The 27522-nt window shown below is 36.4% G+C and overlaps 3 protein-coding genes across 3 annotated transcripts; 2 read left to right on the plus strand and 1 right to left on the minus strand.

Moving 5' to 3' along the window:
- Positions 1 to 1067: 1067 nt before the first annotated feature.
- Positions 1068 to 2201, plus strand: LOC109007513. The gene has a single exon (XM_018987199.2). It carries the CDS (start codon positions 1280 to 1282, stop codon positions 1670 to 1672), a length of 393 nt encoding a protein of 130 aa, XP_018842744.1. The 5' UTR covers positions 1068 to 1279; the 3' UTR covers positions 1673 to 2201.
- Positions 2202 to 3424: 1223 nt separating this feature from the next.
- Positions 3425 to 9072, minus strand: LOC109007514 (stomatin-like protein 2, mitochondrial). Its single transcript, XM_018987200.2, has 9 exons — positions 8633 to 9072; positions 8293 to 8536; positions 7990 to 8139; positions 6168 to 6225; positions 5981 to 6073; positions 5687 to 5785; positions 5102 to 5193; positions 4246 to 4305; positions 3425 to 4113 (listed from the first exon to the last, which is right to left on the minus strand). Exons 1-9 carry the CDS (start codon positions 8857 to 8859, stop codon positions 3847 to 3849), a joined length of 1290 nt encoding a protein of 429 aa, XP_018842745.1. The 5' UTR covers positions 8860 to 9072; the 3' UTR covers positions 3425 to 3846.
- A 12127-nt stretch (positions 9073 to 21199) lies between these two features.
- LOC109007450 (WAT1-related protein At5g64700-like) lies at positions 21200 to 23362 on the plus strand. The gene is made up of 7 exons (XM_018987122.1): positions 21200 to 21393; positions 21546 to 21614; positions 21996 to 22112; positions 22255 to 22492; positions 22665 to 22823; positions 22970 to 23121; positions 23224 to 23362. The coding sequence occupies exons 1-7, from the start codon at positions 21200 to 21202 to the stop codon at positions 23360 to 23362; spliced, it is 1068 nt and encodes a 355-aa protein (XP_018842667.1).
- Positions 23363 to 27522: the final 4160 nt, after the last annotated feature.

The following is a 27522-nucleotide window of genomic DNA, read 5'->3' on the forward strand; positions in this document are numbered from 1 at the left end:
CTGCCCACATCTGCGCATGATCCTCACGCGCCACTCCTTCCGACAGCTTTTCTCGACACCCGCGCCAGATTACCGGACTCGCCACCATCAGACATTTCAACTTTGACCTTAATTGGTGGTTGAAAAGAGACAAGTGTGTTACATTTACGGGCTGTCACAGATTTCGAAATCTGTCGAAGTTAGTTCAAATTGTAATCTGTCATTTTTCGCATCTATCTTACTACTTTTCTTTTTGGTTTCCTTATTGTTAATTAAAATAAAAAAATAGTTTGTTTCTCAGATGTTTGTCTGTAGATGTTGAGTCTCTATTTAGTTAGAGACTGTTGTCTCTTAGATATTTGTTTGTAAAGAATATCAACAATAGTGAAGACTAGATCAGTCACAAAAAGAAATGGTATACTGGTGGAGCTCCAAATGCATTATTTTAATTTATGATGTCATGTTTGATATAGAGACATTCTATAATGTATTCGATCATAGATGTAAATTTTTTTGATAAATGAATGATGACAAGTTTCCTTAAATATAAAGCATAGAGAAGAACAATAATAAGGTTGATGGGAACAATAGGTGATAGAAAAAAAATTGTACGTTGGCTGTTGGTTTTTTTTCTTAAAAAAAAAAAAACATCTTTTGACTTTTAGAAACTTACTAAAATCAAATTTTGAGTTAAAAAGATGATGATTTTATTAAAACCTTAAGCTGAAATATTCGTTTTTATGTAAAATGTCTATATATTTTTTAATAAGATTTTTTGAAAAGACTTGTGAGTGTTAGATTTTTTGAATTAATCTTATTTCCTTTTTAAAAAAATTTGTAAGAAAATATTTTTAATCAAAAGTAATTTCTTATTTAGAAAATTACTCACTTTGAATTTGAGAAAGGCATTTTGTTATTTTTAAATTAACTTTACAGATATCTTTTTCAAAAAGGAATGTATCTTAATTTTCTGAAAATAATTGTCAAAATTAATAATTTCATAATTTGACTGGTAATTTTAAGGGATTTTTTTAATATATATTTTATTTTTAAAAAGAATGGACCGAGTCAGGACCCAAAGAATTGACGAGCCAGGCCTCGGACCTTTTCTTTTCTTTTCTTTTCTTTTTCCTAAATAATTGCACGTATCCTAATTTGGTCAATTAGGGTTCATATTTGGGTTTCAGCTAATTTCGGATTCGAATGATTTTCCAATCAGCTTCAAAATCATAGGCTTCTCATCTTTGGGCTCTCAATTCCCTAAGGCGCGCCCTCCGAAGGGAGCTCGCCTTTCCGAATCATGGCCCCATTCGCCAAATCCAGATCCTCTCTCATCGTCGTCATGATCACCTTAGTCTTCACCATCGCCTCCTTCCCCACCATCCGATCCGAGCACCACTCCTCGGCCATCCGATTACCATCCGAAGATGACGGAAATAACTGCGCCGGAGGATCCGTGCCTGCCTCCTGCCCCATCAAGTGCTTCCGGCCCGACCCAGTTTGTGGCGTCGACGGCGTCACCTACTGGTGCGGCTGCCCCGAAGCTCTGTGCGCCGGCGTCAAGGTCGCCAAGTTCGGATTCTGCGAGGTTGGCAATGGCGGGCCGGGCCCTCTCTCCGGCCAGGCCCTCCTTCTGGTCCATATCGTATGGCTGATTGTGCTCGGCTTTTCCGTCTTGTTCGGGCTTTTCTGAAGGGTTTTGGGCTCTTCAGGGACTTCATATCACGGATTGATTGCTCAGGTTTTTCTTTTTAGTCATTTTTTTGTGAGAGTTCGTGGGTGAGAGGAGCGGTATTCGGTGCATATTTTTTTGTCTGTATGATAGAGGCACATATACGGCTATTGTTTGTCTTCTCCCCAATATTCTTTTTGTTATATATAAGCTCCATTCTTTTCTTTCGTGATGGATGTGGGTTTGATTTTCCTTCTGTGTTTCTTATTATTAAATTCGTAGGAGTTATTGAGATTATCAGAACGTTCTTATTATGGATTAACGGTGAAGGATTGAAGTTAATTGACCCAGTCTAAGATTGCTTTTTTGTTGGCAAAATAAGGAAAATTATTAGTTTCCGGGAATGGAGTATTCTTAGTTCTATCCTATCTATTAGAGGAAACTACAGAGCATATTTTATGGGGCTGTCCTTCAGCTGCAGATGTATGGAACGTTTGTTCAAAGGCAATACAGAAATGTAGGTAGATGTTTCTTTGATGTTTTCTCACAATTGTTAACCAAATGTAGTGAAGAGGAGATGGCACTGATGATGGTAATCTGTAGGTTATGACATAATAGATTCATATTTGAAGGTGTTTTTCAGCATCCAAGTACGCTTGTTAAAATGGCAAGAGAGTTCCTTAAATATTTCCATAGAGCATTGCAAGAAGAACTGCGTAAGGGCCCTGACAGACAAACTACCCCACAAGGTGGTTTCCTCCAGAAGAAGGTTTTGTAAAGGTTACTTGGGATATTGCCTTGAATCAATGAACCAGGATGATGGTTGTAGGGATCATTATACGTGACAGTAAAGGAGAAGTTCTGGCCTCAAGACAGACTCCAAAGATATTTTATCCAGATCCAGTAGTGGCAGAAACTTGGGGTATTTATGCTGCAGTGGAATTTGCATCGGAGCTTTGTTTCTGCAGAGTAATTTTTGAAGGACATGCAAAGACTGGAAAGTGACTGTAAAATAGTTGCAGATTTGGTCACCTGGTGCGTGACTGTAAAATGCTCTTAACAAGAATGCAAGACTGGAAAGTGGTTCATGTCAAGAGAATAGCAAACCAAGTAGCTCATTGCCTAGCAAAAAGTGCTGCAAGTTTGACTGCAGATTTAGTTAATCTAGAATCATTCCTGCACATATTCAGTCCATAGTGGCTGATGATTGTAATTCAGTTTGATCAATGAAGCTGATTCCCTGTTTTTGTGTTTTTTTTTTTTTTAAAAAAAAGAGGTTCTATCCTATCATACAATGGAATATCACTACTGTCAAAGACACAAAATGATGTTAGTACTGTCAAAAGAAACAGTCATCATGTTTGGCCTGTTTAAATAGATCGTGGGGAAAGAAAACCTGGAATGCCTTTCAAATTGACGTATGTGCTGACTTCTAGATGGTTCCTATTAAATTGGCTCCAAATTTTGGGAACCTCCTCTCATAGCTGTTTTCTTTGCTCTCACCATTGAACAAAAAATGGCCCACATTTGATATTTAATGGGTGACTTGCAATAGATCGAACATGCATCCCAGTTATGATGCGCTTGAGGCTTGCTTATAATTTAATGTTTTTATGTGGACAACGACATCAATTGTGTACCAGGTAGAACATAGGCATTACGGGAGATGATTTGAAGGAATGCAGCAGAAAGGTTGCAATTCATAGCAATGCAGGGACATCTTAAGGAAACTGAGCATCAAGAAGAAGAAACTGCAACTGTTCCTACTCAAAAGGGTTTGACTTTGATCCTCCCGTACTACATTTTGGGTGCCATGTGAAACAAATTAGACCCAACCAATTTCAATCATGTTGAATAGGAACTTTTATAGTCAGAATCAATAAAACATAATCCATTTGCAGGCACATGCATAGACTGACGCAGAAACGACAATTTGAAATGCATGTTCCACAGCTTCTGACCAAAAAATTTTGAAATCCTTTGATTTCACCAAGGAAATTTTATCCTAATTGGCCACATGGCATGGCAAGTGATCTGCCGAATGAGTAGGCATCCTAGAATCAGTCTAATATAATAGACTTTCCTCTCCTCAAATCATTTAGAAACTTCGCCAAACAGATTAGGGGAACAACCACAAAATTGACAAAACCAAGTATAACACAGTTTGGTTTAATTCCACAAGAAGTTTGGTGGGATCAACTATGTGCTCCTTTATCAGGGTTCTGAAGTGAGAATCTTGGTTTGCTATCGCCAAGATGACCTTTATCAGCAGTTTTAGCAGTGGCGGCACTCTCATCTCCAGCGGAAGCATCGCTTTTTACACCTATTGTCAACGCAGGGGAAGATGTTTCATTCGATCCATCACTGGAAACATTTCCGATCAAGCTCTTGTACATGGTGAGTGCTTGAGCCATCATGCTGGAAGGATTGGCAACTCCACTAGGAAGCAACATTGTTGTGCCCTGTTAAAACAGAGGAAAGCAACAAAAAAGGAGAGAGAGAGAGAGAGAGAGAGAGAGAGAGAGAGAGAGGTTTAGTGAAAGAATTGAGCATATCAAAGAATATACTTGCATATAATGAAGTATGTACATCACCTCCTTGGCAATATTACTGAATGCATGAATATATTGTTCAGCAATTCTTAAACTCGCTGCCTGCAAACCACATCATAGCATTAGTTGCCAACTGTCTTTATAATATATTTTCATGTGCCCCAGACCAGCACTTTCATTTATGAGCCAAATATGCCGTCATTGGAAGACACTATTAGGAACATGCAAGCAGATCTTCATCCTAATTGGCGTCACTTGAAAGCTATTGAAAATACATATGAACATTGCCATCTATCTCAAAGAAGTTCTGAATGCAGCCAATGAACATTGAAGAAATCAAGATCTTATGCATCTCAAATCGATTTGGATAGATAAGAAAGTTAGACTTGTCAGAAAAATTTTTCTCGCCAAAAAATGAAAAGAAAACCCACAACGCCTTGCCAATTTAGCTCATATGCTGAGCGCACAGGCAGGCACCTTAAAAATGTAGCATGGAACTTTACGACTACTACGTAAATAAGTTCTTTCCAAACCTCAGCAAATGCCAGGACAAGCAAAGGTATGAGATATTCAGTTGTAAAGCTCTATCTCGCTCAAAGGGTAGAATGAATTGATTGCTCTAAAATTTAAAACATTCAAAATGAAGCATTGTAACCTGAATCCACCATAACTAAGTGCAAACCAACATATTGGCAGAACTAGCATCCATTGGTGGAAACCCAATTAAATAAAAATTCAAATGGAATGGGCAGCACCTTTTGGACTCTCAAACATATATGAGTTCCACTTTTTCCATTTGGAAGAAAACAATATCAAACAATGTAGTTGGCATGCACTAGGTACAATGTCTAGAATACCACCCGAAAGGCAAGAACTCAAGATCATCTAAGGACCTCACCTCTACTCCTCCATTTTCCTTGAGTGCCTGTGACACCATGGCAAGTCCTTCAGCTGTTGCTCTGGCTTTAGCAAGGATGGCTTCTGCTTCACCTGATATAGAAGTATTGTTGGTAAGAAGACTGAAAAATGTCTATGGGGAAAGTAAAGGATCATCATCAAGATTTAGGGTGTCCCTTCAATTCGTGCTGTCTACATTAGACAAGAACATGGGTCAAGATAACAATATCAGCATAGCACTTAAAAAAATTGATATTGACAAGCCATACAAGAGCACATGAACAATCCCCTTCAGTCAGACATGGTTCAACACATCCATAACTTCCTTTCACAATGAAATACATGGCATAATGTTTTTTAATACACAGCATACATGTGTTTGTGACAACCTCTACTAACTAAAACTCTCTAATATAAACCAAAAATCTTCTTATTTAAGAATCCTATTATAGGACATGCTAAAATTATATACTTGTACATAATAGCAGATAATGTTTTGGAGACATCAGAACTAACACTATTAGGATGTAAGGAAACAATATTTTTATATTGTTGCTAATAAATTTGTATTGAAATAATGAATAACCTAGTGCTCTGTTAATTTGATCCATCTTTGCTGCTTCTGATTGTAAGATTACAGAACTCTTCTTTCCATCAGCAATATTGATGTTGGCCTGCCTTTCTCCTGTAAATCATAAAGAGGGATTAATCTCCAAGTACGCATCAGGCTACCTACTTCAGTGGTGAATGGTGCTAAGCTAAATCAAACTCAGGAATAGGGAAGGAAATAAGGGCTAATAACTTGTCAGCACACCCCTAGAGGTTAAGTAAATTATTTAACCACGCAGAAAAAATTTACACATCAAACTGAATCTATTACCTTCAGATTCAAGAACTTGGGCTCTCTTTTTGCGTTCTGCTTCTGCTTGCATCTCCATAGCTACCCTCACTCCACGAGGAGGGGATATATCTCCTGAAAAGAAGAATGAGTGAAGCATTTACAAAAGAATCCATACAAATATTAGCACAAAGGTCTGATACAATAACAAAAGCCAAACATGACTTACGTATTTCATAACGGAGGCACTGCAGACCCCAGTCTTTTGCAGCCACATTTATAGATTCCTGCAATAGTTTTACCATTACAAAGAGCTATTACTCCTTTCTCCGAAGTAATCCATGAAATTATAAGAAAATATAGAAGCTCCAGAAAACCCAAATTCAATTCAAATCTAATTTAAGATAATAACTGTGATAAAACATATTAGAAAGCACTAACACCTCTAATTAAGTAAGGGAGAAAGCAAACTGAAGGGAAAAACCACCATATTGTTGAATAACTTGTTCTAGCATTCTCCCCTCAGTTTGCTTTCTCCCTTACTTAATTCAGGTCAAAACAATGTTGAATTACCATGTCTATGGCAGGCATATCCATGGTCATTAAAATCTCAATTCATATCTGAAGATTTAATTGTTGTATCAAACTAGAAACTCAATATGAGGTAACCTTTTAGGATGAGAATTGATAGGAATCCTATTCGAATCATGGGATATATTGGGATGGGTACCCACCCATTCTACCAATGATCTTGTTAGTGCACAAATGTTCTTGAGTTGTTTTTCATTTATTTTTGGAGAAGGGGATATGAGGTTGGTGTAGTAAAAAATTAATTTGAACTTGATCAGGATAATTGCCTTCATCCATATATCAATTTGTCAAAACATAAAAGATATTTCATCATCGTAAACCCACTTTAGGTTTTTCCTAGTATAACTTCAACCATATTTCCACCATACATTGTGATTGATAACCAAAGGTGTTTTATAACACATCTTTGGACATGTTTGGTTTGCGGAACGGGCATTCCTATTCTTTTGTTTGGTGAAAAAAGATGAATATCTCAATGCAATTGAAGTGGAATTCCTAAAATATCCAACTTTTTTCACAAAAATACCATTGTTCTTACTTTAAAGTTTAAATTTAAAATTTGATTTAAAAAAGGTTTAAAAATATAATAAAAAAAAATTAGAGATTATAAAAATAGATGGTGGCCGGCCACCCCTAATGGCCACAATGGTGGCCACCAAAAGTGGTGGCCCAGTTTGCCAATGAAGTTTTTCTAAAAACAATTATGAAAATATTTAAAAAAAATTCACTAATACCCTGGAATAGTCATTCATTCCATCTTTGGGAGGAATAACTATTCCTCATGTTGAGGAATGTCTATTTCTTATTCTAGAAAGAAAACTGAACAAAAGAAATAGCTATTCCTTTCCAGCAACCTATTTCATCAACCAAACGCACCCTAAAAGGTATGAGTTCAAACAAAATACATTCATAAATTATTAGCAAAAGATAAATAATTTATCTTCCAGCGCCCTATTTCATCACCTTCCCACAAAAGAAATATCATGCAATCTGGAAGGAAAGTGGGGAGAAAAGATAAAGGGAGAATGTCAATTACGTCTCTTTACATCTCTTGTATCATACGATTAAATGAAATATTTTTCTACAATCTTTGTGTATTATTCACAAGTACATAACAAAACTAGGGATGGGCATGAACTAGGTACTTGCTTCCTTCATTCCTCCTCCCTCCTAATTTTGTTCCCTAATAGAATATCAGTCATAAGATCCAAACTGCAATGTGTCCTCAGATTGACTGGGGGTATCAGAAGGAAGTGTTGTTAGATCTCTGTATATGTCGTACTTGGCAATTGAATCAGCAGATATGCTTTGCACGTTTGATTCCATTTGAATCAAAAGTTTTAAACCAAAAAGACGGAAAAATAGGGAAACCAAATTAGAATATTTGGTCTAAATACAAAGTAGAAAAATGCTAGTTTTCATGATAAATCTACGGAACAACTTGAGCAAATCAAACTAACCACTATCTTTTCATTCAGCGTGTCTCTTTCCTCAAACGTCTTGTCGAGAGTGATCTTACCAAGTTCACTACGCATTGTTGTTTGTGCAAGCTGAATCACAGCAAATATGGGATTCTCAACACCATAAGAGGCCAGCTTAGGGTCCACAATCTGCATCAAAAGCATTTGAACCGGGAAACCCATTAACCAACAAACAAAACAACACAAACTCGGATAAAATACTCAACACTGATACACTAAAGCCAGTAACCCGTTGACTTGAACACATGAAAAAGACCCAGTCAAGAAAATCTCAACAGGTACCTTGATGTAGAGCACCCCGTCAATCAAAATATTGACATTATCCTTAGTGATAGCAGACTGGTCGGGAATAGGAATAGCCTCCTCCTTCAAGGAATGCACGTAGGCAATCCGATCAACCAACGGAATCAAGAAATGGATTCCCGAAGGCAGAGTCTTCACATATTTTCCGAACCTCTCGATGACGTACGCCTTCTTCTCCGGCACTATCCGGATCCCCCAATTCACCGGCGGCGTAATCTCATAACTTCATCCCCCAAAAAATAATAACCCAATTAAGCAAAAAAAAAAAAACACAAGAATCCAACAAGTAGATATACACCCATGTATGTATATGCGTTACCTGATGCCTGGGTCGCGACCAGTGCGGAAAAAGCGGACTGGAATAGCGGAGGAGAAAGGGGATTGGGGAAGCGGAAAAGCCCTTACAGAAGAAAGATTGGTTTGTTTGAGAATCAAATATGGGGAAGATGAAGTAGAGAGAGGTCTAGAGATGGAGTCGCTAACGTTAATGGCGGACTGGCGGAGGTATCTAAGGGATCTCAGTGAATTTGCTTTCCACATACTCATTTTCTACCTTTCTGGGTTCTCAGGGTCCTTGGGATTTTCGGTGTTTTCCTTTGGTGGGGGGAATGGAAGGCGTTGAGGGTTTTTCCCTGGGAATGTAAAGCCCTAGTAAAACCTTTCCTCGTGGTTTTCTTCTTGCTCTCTCTGGACACCCTCTGCAAAGTCATGCTAAGCTTGTTGTCCAAGCAGTTTTGAGACGAAGAACTGTGCACGTGTGAGGTGAGGGTGGGCTGGCTTTTTGTTAAATAAGGTGGGCTGGGCTGCCTTCGGCATTTGATTTCAGGCCCAAATTCTCTCAAGTTCTGTTCTATGGGCAATTCTTAATTGATAGGTGTGGGATAATGAATTGTAATGAAAGTTAAAAAATTGAATAAAATATTATTTTTAATATTATTATTATGTTAGAAATTGAAAAAGTTGAATTGTTTATTATATTTTGTGTAAGAATTTAAAAAAATTGTAATGATGAGATGAGATAAAGAAACACTTTTACTATCCAAACGAGACCTTAGATGAAGTTTTCAGTCTTCCCATAGAAAAATTGTAATTATCATCCTCACATTTAGGGGTGTAACCGGTCCGGTCCGGTCCGGTTTTGGATAAAATCTAGGACCGAACCGGTATGTACCGGTTTTGTATTTTTCAAAACCAATTACGCGCCGATTACCCTCCTAAACCGGTACTTCCGGTTTTACCGGTTTTCGGTCCGGTCCGGTCCAGTTTTTCGGTTTTTTTTAAATGTAAATTTCACAATTTGTCATTAAAAATTTGTTTATAAAAAAAAAATTGATTTAAAAAAACTGTTTTATACTTTTATTAATATATTAGACTATATAATAGTATTAATATAAGACTATTGATATGGTTATAAATTATATATTAGTATTAGTTATAAACTTTTAGTGATTTAGTATTAACATTTTATATAATAATTTATAAATTATAATAAGAAGTTATTTCATATATGAATATATATGTTATATATAAAATTTCACATAAAAATTTATAATTATACATTATATATAAAACTTATATATATTAATATTTAATATATATAAAATATTTTGTATAAAAATTATATATAAAAATATTATTTTTTATTTTTTTTAATCAACCGGTCCGGTCCGGTCTAAAAAATTCTGGAACCGGAACCGAACCGGAACAGGCCGGTTTTTACGTTTTAAAAACCGATTCCGGACCGGACCGGTTCAAAACCGGTAAAACCGATCCGGTTCGGTCCGGTCCGGTTTTCCGGTTTGAATTTACACCCCTACTCACATTACACATAATTTTTTCTTCTTTTATTTTTCTCTTATCAAATATGTAGTGTTGGATAATGAGTAGAAGAACTCAATTAGTTTAGGAAGAATAAAATAAAAAAAGATTTAAAAAAATAAAAATAAAATAAAATAAAAATAAGTGTAGTGTATAATATGTGGAGATGATAAGCACCAAATCTCTTTTCCAAATATGCATTTTGGATTTTAATTGGCTGGGAGAATGAAAAATCTTGTTGAAGATCTCTCTTATTTGTTTTTTTTTTCTCAGAATTAAGAAATCTTACTTGGAGTTACAAAGGGATCATTCGGCATATGAAATTGACAAGTGTTAGATCTACAAATAATTAAAATTATAGAAAGAAAATTCACAAATTAGATTGGTTTAATGCAATAATAGGTTAAGAACTACTTTAGGGAATGTTCTAATTCAGGTGAATGTATAATTTATTTATTTATAAAAGGACATATATCATTTATCATAAAAATTCAATTACAATAAAAAGTAATTACATTAGTGCATCTATTATAACTTTAGCAAGAATAATGTTTGGACATAGATATTACCATCGCACATAAGTGAGATAGTTATCAATGACTTCCTTAAGAACATAGTCTGAATTATGAAAACATATGAAGTTTCTATATTTCCTAAGACCCTAAGAAATAGTTAGAAAAGTAGCTGACTATATCCAAAGCATCATCCATTAAATCCCAAACCATAACATCAAAACCAAATTTATTATCTGAAAAATCAGCACCCAAATTACAACGTTCTTCCCATATCTAAAAAGCACATGGCCACTATCCTCAACTTCCAAGTTACACTGACCACATATCCTTGTGGATATAATACCTTTCTATAGTAAATTTTGTTTGGTAGGCAAAGTTTCAGTACAAGCCCTCCAAGCAAAATTTTTAACCTTATTTGGCAATTTCAGATTTCACAACTACCTCCAAAATGCTTTCCTTCCTCTCAGATTTGAACTTTAAGATCCATAGCCAAGTGATAACCTGACTTGACTATGTAAATACCATTCTTTTGGCTAATCCAGATAAGTAGATCTTCTGTCATATGTGGGGACAATAGAATTTGCAGTATATTTTCAGCCTCAGAAGGAATAAAAACACTCCTAACCAAAGCTTGATTCCATCCAAATGACTCTGGTCCAATAGTTCACATACTTTTGCATCTGATTGTGAAACCTAAACAGGAGATATCACTTTATGTAAAGGGGAATTTGGTAGCCATTTATCATGCCAAATATTAATGTGATTGCCTTTCCTTACCTTCAAATACAACTAGTTGACAATATAGATTTTGCTGCACCTATACTTCTCCATGCATTGGAAGGAGTTCTAGCTACATTCGAATGCGAAGAATCTATCTTGGAAAAGTACTTAGCCTTAAAAACTCGAAATAGTAGAGGATGAGTATCATGAGTCAACCTTCCAACCTTGTTTTGCAAGTAAGGACATATGACAGATTAAAAACTTCTAAGTCCTTAATATACATTCCTCCTTTAAACTTTGAATTACACATCTTATTCAAACTTGCCCAATGCACATTATGCTCGCCACCTCTTTGTTGCCACCAAAATCTTGCAAACATAGCTTCTAATTCCTTACAAAAGGCTTTTGGTAATTTAAAGTAACTCATTGTATGAGTAGGAATAGCCTGAACAACTGTCTTTATAAGAACTTCTCGACTAGTTTGAGATAATAAATTCTCTTTCCTCCCTTACAATTTCTTCCGTATTCTGACTTTTATATCCTGAAAAGTGCGAGTCCTAGATCTTCCAATAAATTAAGGGAGACCCAAATATTTATCATGATGTTTTAAAGACTGTACATTCCAAATGAACCAAATATCATGAACCTTCTGCTGCCCAACATTCTTAATGATTAACAATTTAGTTTTCTCCATATTTATTTCCTGGCCAGAGGTCAAATCATAAAGCCTTAATAACTATTACAAACATACATTTTCAGATCTAGTAGCTTGACAAAACCAGAGACTGTCATCAACAAAAAACAAATGGTTAATCCATGGAGCTCCATTACAAACCCTTATTCCTTTATCAACTTGTGCCTCTCAGCATTTTGAATAAGAGATGATAAGCACACAAAACAAACAAATGAGGAGATAAATGATCGTCTTGTCACAAACCTCTTGATATGTTAAAAGATGAAGTATGAAATCCATTAAGTAGCACTTTATAGAAAAATGAAGTAATACAAGACATTACCAGAGATACCCACTTTTGATAAAAACCCAATTTAATCATAACCCTTTCAATGAAACACCACTCCACCCAATCATAAGCTTTAATGGAAGTCAAATCTTTTTGTCCTCACCTCTTTCTCCTTATAGAATTGACAATCTCATGAACCACAAGAACATTATCCATTATAAGTCTACTTGGCACACAAGCACACTGACTATCAGAAATTACTTGAAGCAAAACAAGCTAAAGATTTCATTTGGTTACACATATGAGATGAGAAATATGTAAATAGTAGTGAGATAATTTGTGAATAGTAGTGAAATAGTTTGAGTTAAGATGTTTTATGGGGTTTTGAGTTAAGAAGCATTTTCCACACCACAAGATTACGTTGACAATTAATCAAAGCACTACTTAACCCAACATCACTAGCAGATTGCTCGCTTTATTTTCTTGAATTATTAATAACATCCTGACAACCACCAGCCCCAACCCACATTGTTTCAAAACGAAAAGCCTTCTTGCCTCTAAATGTCTCATTTGCAAAATCATTTGTAGACATGATCAAACAATTATTGCCAGATTAGGGAGTAGGAATATCCCTAACCTTATAATGCAAATACATCGCCAACCATGCCAAATTAGCCAAAAATCTGTCTAGCCTTTCTTTAATATGATCACCCACATTGGGCATATTACTCCAAGTAAAAAGAGACCCATCAGAACTCAAGCCCTTAAGTTGACAATGATTAAGAACATCTCTAAAGCTTGCATCTGCCATTCCATTGGTAATCGACCTCCCCATTTGTCCATATTTGAAATTATCTCGTTATAATCCCTAAAACACAGCCAAGGTCCTTCAAACATATTAGAAAGACATTTTAACAAATCCCACATTTCCTTTCTCCTATTAGCTTCCGAATGGCCATACACAGTTGTGACCCTCCACTGACAATTATCATCTTTATCACCAATTCATGCATCAAAATGATGTTTTGAATAAGATAAAATCTCCAAATCTACATCTTTGCTCCATAACAGCCCAATCCTACTACTTTTGCCCTTAGAATTCATAGCCAAGCACCCCGTGAAACCTAATATATAATTCGACATCTCCAAATGACAAACATGTACCTCAGTTTCCAGAATAAATACCACATCAAGAACTTCTATTCGAACCAAGTCACGAAGAACTTGAACGCCCCGTGGGTTCCCAAGCCCACGAGAATTCTAACTTAATATTTTCGTGGTTGTCTAGGGGTGTGATTGGTTCGCTTTGGTTAGGTTTTGGACAAATTTTGGAACCAAAACGATATACACCTGTTTTGATAATTGAAGAATTGATACGGACTGGTTTATCACCGAAACAGGAACTTTTAGTTTTTTCGATCTTAGTCCAGTCTAGTCCGATTTTTCCAATTTACCGTTTACACGTATGACACTTTATAAGTTTACTATTATAATTCTTTCAACTCTAAATTTAATAGTTATAATTTAGTATTTATTATTAACAATTATTAATTTATTAGTGTCTAATTATACTAGTATAGTATATGTAGGGTCTAACTTATTAGTGAGATTAATAGACTTGAATAATAGAATTAAAATCTCATGTTATATTAATTAGCAATTTAACATATAATATATATAATATAATATATATATATATATATACCAGTTTGGTTCGGTTCAAATTAGTTTTCAAAATATGAAAACTAGTATCGAACCAATTTATGAATGGTTTCGGTTCTAAAAGAACCGGCACCACACCAGACCGATTATGAATCGGACTAAACTCACCAGTTCGGTCTGATCTTGTTCAACTGGTTCTCTAGTTTTTTTTTTTTTTTTTTTTTACACCCCTATGGCTGTTAGCGGGTTTGAAACTCAGCGTCCACCGATACCACTTCAACCTCCACCAAATTTTCATCATCAAGGGATTTCTTCCTCTTAGAATCAATCACGATGGATTTATCTTTCACAGAAATAAACTCCAGGAAGCGCTTAGAAGGAATCAAACACTATTTCAAATACTTATTTTCCTTTAGAACTATACCACTGGGCCTACTCTTATGTCCCTGCTTAGAAGAAGAAGCCACTGAAGCAGAAGAATTAATACGCACCTGGTGCAACCCAAAATTTTGTTTTAGGCTAGGTCCAATGAATAAATGAGATGAGCCTAGACTCCCAGGATTTGACAGTTACTACTGAAATCTCCTTGTTCGAATCTAGAAATAAACTGGGTAAAGAAACTACCTTTTGTTTCAATTGTTAAAGCAATTGTTCTGGAAATGTCACTCAACTTCTTGTCTTTCATAGCAACTGGTTTCTCTGTTGCCAGAATCTGATTAGCAAATAATCTCTCACTAAAAATTGGAACACCGGAGTCTCCCTACATTGGACCACTTTTGGTGATTAAGCAACTCTTGTTTCTATTAATACCACCATTAGCCTCAACCATGCTCCATATGGGAAACCATCTTTCTGAAAAACAACCTGACTATTCGACCATAATGAATAATCACGATCAACATGACCTAATTTACCACAACAATAATTAAAAGTAGATAATTTTTCATATTTGAATCTAACCCACAACACATCTGACCCCCCAAGAATACCCCTCTTGAACCTTGGAAAAAGATTATTTATATCTAATCGGACCTGTACCTGAGAGAACTCACTTCACCCTGCCATATTCTCAGACAACTCAATATCTTTAACCTCCCCAATTGATTCACCAATAATTTTGACAACATTAGTAGCCATCCCCTCAAAGGAAGATCAAATAAATGAATCGAAAATTAAGCAGAGTTCATAACAATTTTAGAAGGCTAGATATCACCATCAAATTCCTTCAAAAGTGCTAAACTTCTATCAAAGGAGCAAGGAGCATTACATAACACATTCTCTTTGTCACTTTTCTCAGAAAATTTGGATAAGCAAATATTCTCCCCCAATTCAAAAAACTGAACCCCTTTCACTGGACTCCAGGTAGTGCACATCACCATCTTAAAAGCTTCCTTATTATAAAACTTGCTAGTGAGAAGCCTAAAAAGGAACCAACATTATGTGGGAACTACAGAGGGCATCTAAAAAAATACCCGAAGTCACAATCTCATTGGTCTCTACCGTCGATAATGTTAATTTCCTCCACCGTTTTAACAACTTCTCCATAACTGTATTTGAAAAGAACAAAGTGAAACCCTATCAAAGGGAATCAATGCTTGTAATAGAAAAGAAACAAAAACTCCCAATTACTGAAATTCCAGAAATCGATCACCGAAAACGTCATGGAAACTTTGAAATGAAACACCCTTATTGTTCATAGAGTCGCCATTGAAATTGCCATGGAATCGCCAAGGAACCTCTTATTGAGAAGAAAAAAAAAACACTAGCCCTCGACTGTATAAGACTTTTGCTAGTAGTATGGAACCTCAAATTTCAAAACAAACTTAAAAACCTTGTATGGAGGATTTGTAATGATATTTTGCCAACAGAATAGCTAGGGTTTAGCAAAGAGAAGTATCCTCCAAAATGATGTTTGTAATCTATGTAACAAGGGATTGGATAATTGTTCTCATGCTTTGATTGCATGCGTACATGATTTGGAACTTTGATTGGGGCTTGAAGAATTCTAACAAAGTATGGCAAACAACATACCCATATGATATATGCTTCCACTAATTAATCAATTAGTTTTGAAACTTTTGCTTGAGATTTCAAGAAATGCTATCATACTTTGGACTTTGCTACGACTTTCATGATAGCATGTGGTTTATTGTGTAGAAAATATATTTTCGCCTATTAGATTAATTTCTTGATCCAAGAATAGTGGTTAAGGGAGCACGAAACTTGGTTAAGAATTTAAAGAATTAAAATACATTACCAAAAGAATAATTTGGAAAAGATTAAACTATAATTTGGTAGAGGACTTAGAGCTTTCAATTTAATTGTGGATGGGGCAATCTTCAAGGAACTACAAAGAAAGGAGTAACAATTGTCTTATAGGATCAAATGTGCAAATTTTTATTGGTTTCATGCAATTATTAATCAAGAGTGTAAGAGGTGGAAGATGTGGAAGCATTAACCATATTGGTAGTTGATCTCAATTAAGTACTGGTCATGCAGAAATACTTTAGCTCATTAGAAAAAGTGATTCTATGACAACGGTTGGTAGCTAAAAATGTCTAATGCAACCACAAGTACTTAGTTTACAAATTGTCATTGCATTGCAAACTTTTGTACTTTTTGAAGACTTAATTTGCAACTCTAGCAAATGACACATTCACCTCTCATTGTATTAGTTCCATATCTAACTTCTTACATTTTTATATGTAGATAGTCTTCATGAAAAAATTGGAACTTTGGTGGCTTTCTATAGATTGATATGAAGAGAATAATACATGAGGAGAGCTAGTAGAAATTTTTAGGATGAAAAACATTGAAGAATCTCTCAAGAAGAAATAAGAAATTGTCTTTCTAGCCTTTTGGAAGTCATGGTTTATGAGGATTCAAACGGACAAAGAAAAAAAAAGTATTTCTAGACAAAAAATGGATTCATGAAATAAACATGAACATCGATACTTAGGACATTTTTAGGAAGTGAGATGAGTTGAGAACATCTCATTTATCTCAAAGTTTCTCATAATTTTTGTCACAAACATCATTTAAACATAAAACACTTTTTAATTTCAAATCTTGAATTTTTTTCATCTAATCATTATAAATTTCTCAAACTTTCAAACAAAATACAAAAAATAATACAGAATTTTCATATATGGTATTACTACATCTCCCACATAATTTAAATCATGTCCAGATCTTTTCTCTAAATATATATATATATATATATATATATTGAATGATTGTATAGTAAATATTTATTCTGAAGACTTGTTCCTAATAGATATGGATTACTAGATCCGATCCTTCGAAACCCCAGCCACTTTGATATGGAAAATGAACATCTCCTTGAAAGCCTTATAAATTGAAAGAAATTATGCATTGCGCACGTACGTACGTAGTTCTTGGCCATTTTGCATGTATTCTTGAAACTGTGCATATATACTGCTTGAACCTGATTTATTGCTTCATACTACTAGCCTCTAGGAAAGTCCATAATTGAATTAGGTATGACGTTGCATCGATCGAAATAGACTATGCTAGGCCCAATCTCCGACTTAAAAGGTGGATCGAACCTTGTGTGGTAAGAAATGACGTTAAATAGGGCCCATAGGCCTCCATGCTTTATAGAGGTTGGAAGTGCAACGGACACGCCAACTCGAAAGCATTGTTGTGCACATGTATTCATGATTAGAGCATTCTTAATTGAGGTGCAGTCTTAATGAAAGGGTGGATAACGTGAGATACTAACGTATCTCAGCAAGATATCTGCCTCACGGGGACATGATTCAAGGTCGTCTTGAATACTAATAGCCCATGTACCAAAGGTGAGAGTGTAAAGTCAAGCCAAAGGAGGAGCCTTACCAAGTTGAGACAACCAGTTCGTACAAATACCATGAGTGTAAAAATATTCGCAAGCTGTGAAGTCTGGATTTTCCACGCCTATGGGCTCCAAAGCCAGTTGTCACTCCATGCAACATGAGAACAGGATTCTCCAAGGGTTGGGAAGGACTTGGGTTGGGGTCATACCTAGAAAATCTAGAAAATTGCAAACAGGGCAACAAAAAGGGAGCCTTAACCCCGTCAGAAACATACTTATGTACAAACTCACATGTGTAGTCAACCCCTCAGAGTCAATGATGCGACATGGGTACCTGGTAAAATGATGTCAACAGAGTAAGGGATCCCGTACAAGTCCCACACCGAATCCAAATATGCTTGAGTAGTAATGGCAGACCAATAACTCCCCTCAAACCTGTCTAGTTGAGAGGAACCACCATTGCCACACCAGTCCGGAGAACCATAGGAATGAGAGGTTTGAGAGCCACAACAAGAAGTGTTGCGAGAGACCATTGATAGCAAGGAGATTAGGAAGATTTGAGAGGCAAGGATAATTGCAGTAACCGCAAGCAAAGAACAAAACACAATATGCCAGGGAGGAGAACCAAGTTTTTAAGAAGAATATCAGTGATTAGGCAAGCGATGGAAATAGGAAACCGACAAGTTTCCCAGATAGTGAAGGCAAGTCAAACAAATCCCTCGAAATGCCTTGCATGAAGAAATATGGGGATGCAGACCGACATACATTATTCTGTCCAAGAAAAATAATCATGAAAGGGCATGAGAAGCTTCAATGTCTGCCGAGCAGACACAAGCCTTTAAAGAAAGAGAGGGAAGTCAAGCTGGATAACCCATGTACTGAGAGTGGAAAGTCAAGCTGAAAGAAGAGCCTTACCAAGTTGAAACAACCACTTCATACAAATGCAAACTGAGGTGCACATCATAGAGTTCTCTCTAAATATACATATGTAAAACAATTGAACTCCATTGACTTAACCATCGGAGGTATCCCATGCCTAAACCCCAACCCATTTTCCCTTTCTAATCATAGATTGCGAGGAATAGTTGTAGGTGTGAGGAACACGTCCTCAATAGCCTAATTACCATCAAGTTGATCATTTCAACACCATATTCATAACCAGATCAATTGGCGACGCAAAAAGATTGAGGGTCGTGGGCCGAAAATAGATATGTAGGAAAGTGAGAGATTCGAGGCTGCGATGGCTTGTTGGGGGGGAGAGAGAGAGGAGAAGGAGAGAGAGCAATGGGGGGTGTTTGTATGGGATTTGCTTGCCTCGTGTGCAATTCCATTATTCCCATCTTAGAAGGCTTATGTGTTGAAATTCTATTGGAGGGTGTAAAAGCCCTTATCCACTGCATCCGGCCCCTAGTCTCTCTCTTATTATTGATAAGTATGGCTCTCGTGCATAGGGCTAACTTGTAAAATTGTAATTGGGCTAGTGGGTTATGTTAGGTAGAAATGGCCAGATGGTCAGTTCATGAGGGTGATGATAATTGGCATGAAATTATGAATCATATTCTCAGTTTGGTTAATAGTTTTAGAGCAAGTGGTAAGATAAACAGTAACAAAGGCTCGAACTAATCACAATTTTGTATATACTCAAGAAGCATATATAGAGAATTGTACCAGCACGTGAGGCTCTTATGTAAGCAATGGAAAGGCGTGGATGGTTGGTTATGAGGCCAAAGAATCTATTGAAGTGGTGTGGTTGGCACTATGAGTTTAGATAGTGGGCGCCGCTTAGGGCTCATGTGCCACTTTGAGTAGAGGATACAACGCAGACACCAGGCCATTAGATTGAGGTGTGGTTCCTTTGTCATTATTAGAGAAACTGTGAATATAATTTACACATAAAACCAAAATTCAAATTAATTAATTTTATTTACGCACGGCAAAATGCATGGGATCGATATGTAAATATACGGCAAATAAATTACCTCTATCGATAGTGTCATGATCATCAGTCTTTAAAATTTGCCACTCTATTTATGGAAGAAATCAAACAATCAAATAAGTTTTATATAGAAAATTTAGAAAAGAAACAAAACAGAACATGAAATGAAAGGAAAGTAGTAGGATATTTTAAGAAGAAAAGAATACATTGGCTTAATATTAAAAGCCCTAAATGTTATTTTCCAGACGGTAACCAGCTAGCTAATTATTCTTTTCCACTAGATGCATAAAATGCAGATAGTTTCGAGCCTAATATTACAATATACTTTGATCTTAACAAGTGCCCTGAGAATATCAACACCAGTTAATAAAATCCTTATTTTATCATCATCATCATCTCACCATCATGATGATCATTATTATATTTTCCAAGCAAAGATAAACATAAATCATCTCAAATTCTTGTCAAGAATGTGCACTCAAATTCTTTATATATATATATATATATATATATATGTATGTATATAAAAGTATCATGATGATTAATTTAAAGCTAAGTATATATAACAAAACTAATTAAAAAGAGGTTAAATTTCAAGCCAATTGGACTAATATTTAATATGGAAAATATTAGGTAAGAGGACACCAAGATTTTACCAAAAACTAGTTACCTGCTGAAAAAAGAAATGAAACTGAACAGTACTTATGAAATTATTAATGATCACTAATTAATTCAAGAGTTTTGCTATAAATAAGCAACGACTATTCACATCACACACGTCCCCACACATGATGCGGAATTTTTTTTTTTTATAGGATGTAGGGTACGGGATGGTGAATAGTAGCTGATGAGAAGAATTTTTCTTAATTCAATATTCCCTATGCACACACAACCGCAAGCCATAAACACTAAATTGTTTTTGCAGAAGTACCTCTTCCTTTTCCTATGCTTAGCTTTATAACAAGTAAATATAAAGAAAATAATAGAAAGAAAATAATTCCAATTCAATAGCATATTTGCATGCAGAAGTAATATTTAAATAAAGCCTATATACGTCATGACCCAATAAGCTGTCGATATAATTATGCTTAATTAATTAGATTCATAAATATTTGTAAATACCTATACCTGATTTTGAGGTAATCAAAGGTCAAGGCTGATCAGACTAATTACAATTAAACTTTAATGGGGGCCTGATCAGTGTGGCCATGGAAACGCAACCTCATGAATTCACAGATCATCAAAAAGCTGTTTTACAACTCATATTACTGAAAGAAGAGTACGTGTAAAAGTAGGATTTTTCTCCTGTCAATTAGCAGAGGAGGCCGCGCCAATATATGTATATATATATATATATATGTGCATGTAGGTGTGTAGTGTGTACACACACCCACATATTTATGTATATATGTATATATATATACATATTGAAAGGCAAAACATATATAGAGAGAGGGAGATGGAAAGAGTGAAGAAATGGTTTGCAGGGTCGAAGGTGGGGGCGGCCATGATAATGGTGCAGCTATTTGTAACAGGGATGCAGCTGCTGATGAGGGCGATGCTGGGTGAGGGCACCTTTATTTTCAAATACATTGCATACCGTAGTGCTGTTGCTGCTATATGTGTTGCTCCTCTTGCTTTCTATTTCGAAAGGTGCATGCATCGTCAATTAATATTTTAGAGTTTTCTTTTTTGTTTTCCCCCATATATATATACCTACCTACCTACGTACTTTGAATGACCGTCTGTCTGTCCGTCTTGAATCGTACTGCAATATGCCATGGTTGCTGCTGCTGCTGCTGCAGGGGAATTAGTCCAAAGAAGTTCAAGTACTGGTCCGTTTGGTTCTGGCTCTTTCTTAACGCCTTAGTCGGGTAAGCCAGCCATGCTGTACGTGTATGCTTCATTCTCTGATCTGTATATGAAACTATCAAAAAGGTTCGAAACTACCTAACATGATGACCAGTTTGGGTGCTTCAGGCATTAACATTCCTAATTTCCTATGAAACTATATATACATATATATATATATATATATATATGCATTAATACTTATATATACTTATTGAGGGATGTCTGGCCTCCCTGATGCTACCAGATGGCTTCATCTCTGCACAGCATAATATTTTAATGCTGATATCATTAGGGTTTTCTTAATCCTAGCTTATATTAATTGTCGACTTTCTTCTTCTTCTTCTTCTTCTTTATTATTATTTTCCTAATTAATTGAATTTTCCAAAAAACAAAAAATACAGGATAACAATGTGTATGGGATTGTACGCTTATGGTCTTCGAGACACGACAGCTACATACGGTACCAACTTCTTCAACTTAGTTCCAATAAGTGCCTTCCTCTTTTCCATACTGGCAGGGTACTAATCTATGAAACTTACTTTATATATATATATACATGCCTCTGTTCTGTATAATCACCAAATTATTAAGCAATTATATGCAGATCAGACCTTTAATTTGTTTCTGAATGGGGTGTCATTATACTGTGCATATGTGTAGTATTGAGAAGTTGGGGCTGAATACAAGGGCAGGTAAATTAAAGGCAATGGGGGCAATTGTTTGTGTAGCAGGAGTACTTATTGCTAGTCTTTGTGATGGAAAAGCTTTCCATATCAGGCATCTTAGTCCTCACTCTCGTTGGGCTCATCATGCGAAGTCATCCAAGGATCATTGGGTTCGTGGCAATCTCCTGCTGACTGGCTTTTGCTTGTCCACGGGTGCTTGGTTCATTGTTCAGGTATCTATCTATCTCCCACTATAATTATTAATTAGTTTCTTCGAATAGAAATCGTGATCTTTGATTGTCTGATTAATCATGATTAATGGGATGATCCAACTAATTTATATGCGTGTAATCTGCATGATAATCATCATGTATACGCAATTATATGTTTGCAAACTGCATGCAGGTTAAGTTGCTCAAGGTTTTTCCATTCAAATACTGCGCAATAATGCTGACATGTGTCATAGCAACAATCCAAGCAACGGTGATAGGAGTGTGCGTTGATAGAAGTAAGGATGCCTGGAAGTTAGGGTGGAATCTCAAACTTCTTACAATAGTTTACTCTGTAAGTACTACTTTGAATATTACTGATCATGACCATCTGATCATGATCATCTTCGTCATATAATATATATTGCTCATGGTCATCATCAAGATCATGGCGGAGAATTATTAAGTCATTCAAGCTGCTAATTATTTTTATACGTGCAGGGAGCACTCAACACGGCTGCATCATTCTGCTTGATGGCTTGGGCAAGTGCAATCCGAGGCCCCACATATCCTCCAATCTTCAACCCACTATCACAAATACTTGTGACCATATTAGAATCCGTCATATTCGGTGAAGAGATCAAACTTGGAATGTACGTACGTATAATGTGCATGCAGTATTTATAATTAATTTTCTAATTAATTTTAACAACCTTATTTTTGGCTGAATTATTATTATTATTATTTTATTGCAGAATTCTAGGCATGATTGTGATTATTATTGGGTTGTACTCCTTCTTGTGGGGCAAAAATATGGAAATGAAACGTGATTCGCTAGATCAAAATATTGCCTCAAGTTCGATGAGAAGCGAGGGATCAATCACTATCATTTGAACATGAGAATTGCAGCAGCAGCAGCAGCAGCAGTCCTGGGAAATTAGCTAGATACTTAATTTCAGATCATCATGCCCAGCCATATGCATGCATGGTTTCTAATATCGATGATGGGACGTTCATGTTCATGTAGTTACCAGTTGCATGCTTTGTAATTTAGATAATATATACTATCGATCGATGAATGATCTTGCTTTTGTAGGATTTTTTTTTTGAATGAAACATACTCATTTCATTAATAAACTGAAGTTACAAATGTGACTTATCAATACAAGAAGTTTCAATACATAGAAAATCCAGTCTATAAGCCAACTAACGTAACAGCTCTGGAGCTTTCTCACACACAAATACATTTGTGGCGGATATTATCTTAATTTCTAATCAAACTCTCTCGTAACAGAGAAAGCGCTCTGTAAAAATAAAACTTAATGGCCCTCTCTATCCTCACAGGGAAGAAGAGTACGGGACACTGCTATGGACATCAAATCCTATAGTCTATTCCTATTTTATTAAAAACTAAACTAACAAACAACTACAAATAACCACATTAACAACTACAAGACCACAAACTCTGGTGAGACCCCAGACGTCACGCCCACCGCAAGCATCGTCATCTCGAGCCATGGTGGAACAAGCACCCAGCGTACATACGGACCACAACAGCTCGGCTGTATAACCACCGGCCGTAGCATTGCCCATCACTCTCGAAAGCCTTGCCCTATATTACGTCCGATCTAAAGGCCCAATCCTCACTTGGGTCAACAAAAGTAACACCAACACCAGAAACAAAACAACTACAAAACACTGAAACGGACAACAACAAAGAAACGAAACAAAAAAACAGAACAAAAAATACAAAATGGATGAACAGTACACAATGATCGGCATTGTTTCGTGCAGAAATTGTTCACGCCGGGAGGAAAGCCGACGGTCAGACTTAGAAGACCCGAAGTCAGAGGTTCCACAGCAACCGAGCGTGGTATTGGGAGAGGGCTCCTCGGTGGCGCGTGAAGGCCACGCGCCAACGTTGTCCGGAATTTCGTCCCTCGCGTGCGGGCTACGCGCCACTCCGATGGACGCCGGATTTGGAGGTCTTGAAGATCGGCGGCTGGGCGTCATACCAGTGGGGCGCGTGTAGAGATGTGATGGCTGGAAAGACTCGAACGGCGATCCTCCCTTATTCGGCCAAAAAAAAAAAAAAACCTACATTGAAACTAAATGGACAGAGAAAAAAGTTATTACAAGAGAGACATTTGTTGTTGTAAGAGACAATATCTAACTCTTGCTATTAGAAAAAACACTTGTTATCAATTTTTTAGAGAGACAATATCTAACTCTTGCTATAAGAGACATTTGTTGAGATATAAAGTTATTACAATACATCCAAATAACAAACTATATACAATAAAAAAATAAAATAGCATTACCAATTTCTTAGAGAGACGATGGAAAGATCTTGAGCTTACATGATGATGAATCTTCAACTTCGATCTATTTGTTTTGTTTATAGAACTTCGTACTTGCATAGAAGTTGTAAATATTAGGAAGCAAAAATTATAAATTGGACACGTAAAACAAGTCATTTAATTTACCTTATATGATAAATCTTGAAACATGTTATAAAGTTTTTCCCAATCAGAAGGTCGGGCATCCTGAAAAGGATGTTGGCGTGCCTTTTCCTTGCTCTCGAACTTATCATAATGCTGATAACACATCACCTTATATTTGAGGAATGTATTACACATAAGCTCATCGACAGTCTTACACTTCCATCTCCGACCAAAATTTAGTTCGAAGTCATATTTGAAAAAAATATATATACACAAAGAAGTTATCACTTGCATATTCTACATTTTGCATACATATTAAATAATATTATAAATAAATTATTTAAATATTACCAAACAGCGCTTCTTGATAAGCTCTTTCACATCTTGGGGGACTTTTTGCCATGAACTCGTAGCCAAATGTGCATAAGTTCGTGTAAGAGCATCCACATGCGATGCAAGTCAAGTTGTTGGTTGTCCTCCACCTTCGGTATGTTCGTCAGTAATGCTAACCTTAATCTTACACATTTTACGATATTTTTCCAACGTTACACTTCTAGTGGTGCCTTGACCTTGATGAGATTTTACTGTTAACTCTAAAGAATATAATATTCGTTGTAGAAACGAAGTAAATGATGGTTAGAAATTATGTAATATGTATGAATTACCTTAATTAAAATAACATGACTATCAGATTTTTACCTTCTTCTGTAGAGTTAATATCTAGTGGTGAGTCAGATAGAGAGCGCTAAGAATAGGTGGAGATGAGATACGAACTTCTTTCCTCTTCGGTGGCAAAATTGTAAAATACTGATACATACATAAAAAATTTGTCATAAGGTGTCATGTGAACACAAAATGATCAATCATTTGTATCAGTTTCAGTTTACCATTCGCTCTCATTATCTGTAGATACTTCAGATGACTCAACATTTTGCTCAACTGCCGAATCAACAATTTTAGCCTCAATATCTTTCCTATGTAATGAAATCATCTCATAGTGGCTCAAATCCACAAAAACAATTAAAGATAGGTTAAATCTCTTTGTATGCTTCTTGAGCTAAGAGATCATCTTCTTCTTTATCTTGTCCATCCACCTCCGGGATAGCATCATATATATTTCATGGAGAAAACTTTTATACCACTCGCCAAGAGTATAGTGTCAGAATGGGACCCGTGATTCACGTCCCATTTTTGGAAGAGCTTGCAGGTAGCAATGGGCACTAAGTTAAAATTTAGTAATGCATATCCTCCTCAGACCGACGGTCAATCAAAGCGCACCATTCAGACTCTCTAGGATATGTTACGGGCAAGTGTCTTGGAATTTAAGGGAAGTTGGGAAAATCACCTATCGCTTATAGAATTTGCATAAAATACCAGCTTTCAAGTGTCTATTCAAATCGCCCCTTATGAGGCTCTTTATGGAAGGAAGTGTAGATCGCCTTTGTTTTAGGATGAAGTTGGTGAAAGGAAACTACTTGGGCCAGAAGTTTTTCAAGAGATGAGAGATCAGGTTCAAGTTATAAAGGAAGAGATGGCGGCAGCGCAGAGTCGTCAGAAAAGTTATGCGGACCCAAGAAGAATAGATCTGTCCTTCGAGGTAGGTGATTGAGTGTACCTCAAAGTCGCCCCCATGAAAGGCGTTAAGCGTTTTGGCAAGAAGGGAAAACTTAGCCCGAGGTATGTTGACCCTTTTTAGATTTTGTAGAAGGTTGGGCCTGTCGCTTACAGAATTGCCTTACCAGACTATTTTGGAGATATTCATGATGTTTTCCATTTGTCATAGCTGAAGTAGAGCTCTGGCCAGCAAGGGCCGCATTTCGTTGACCTGGAAAGCATTCAACTTCAGCCTGACCTCACTTATGAAGTTGCACTGACTCAAATCGTGGACTGGAAGGAGCAGTAGTTGAGATCCAAGACGATACCTTTGGTTAAGGTGTTATGGGGAGATCCATTGGCTCAGAACTTCTCTTGGGAGAGAGAGACAGATATGAGAGAGTTTTACCCTTATTTGTTTGGGTACTATTAAGTGTTTGTCTTCTTTCTCAAGCTTGTTTTGAGCTTTATGATGTATCATGTCTTGGAATCAATGGATGAGCTTGGCAGCTTGCCAATTTCGAGGACAAAATTTCTTTTAAGGCGGGGAGGATGTGAGATCTTTAATTTCTTGTGTTTTTATTTATTTTACTTTGTTTGGCTTAGGTTTCTGTGTATTTTTCTGATGTGCCTTTTAATTTTATTTTCATGTCTTTTATGAATGGGCCTTAGATTCGTGGGTTATGTGGTTGAGTGTATTTTATTTTCTATTTGGGCCGAGTGTGTGTGAGTTAGGGCCCAACCCTTTGCTGGAACGACACCGTTTTGGCTCAGCACTTAGGGCTTCATCACAATCTCCCTCTGCGCCACACACCCACTTCTTCTTCTTCCTTTCTCTTTTCATTTTCTCTTCTTCTTCCTGATGTTGAACCAGTGATGTCACCCACCTCCTCAAATAGAACCATTTCCACGCAGAGCTACTTCTTCCTCTTCATCTGCCACCGCATTCGTTCATCTCACTCCGAGCTTCCATGGTTTTCCCCGTGTCCCTCGGCATTTCCATTTTCACTGTGTTTT

The sequence above is a fragment of the Juglans regia genome, chromosome 16 (genome assembly GCF_001411555.2).
Source record: "Juglans regia cultivar Chandler chromosome 16, Walnut 2.0, whole genome shotgun sequence".
In the NCBI taxonomy this organism is placed as follows: domain Eukaryota; kingdom Viridiplantae; phylum Streptophyta; class Magnoliopsida; order Fagales; family Juglandaceae; genus Juglans; species Juglans regia.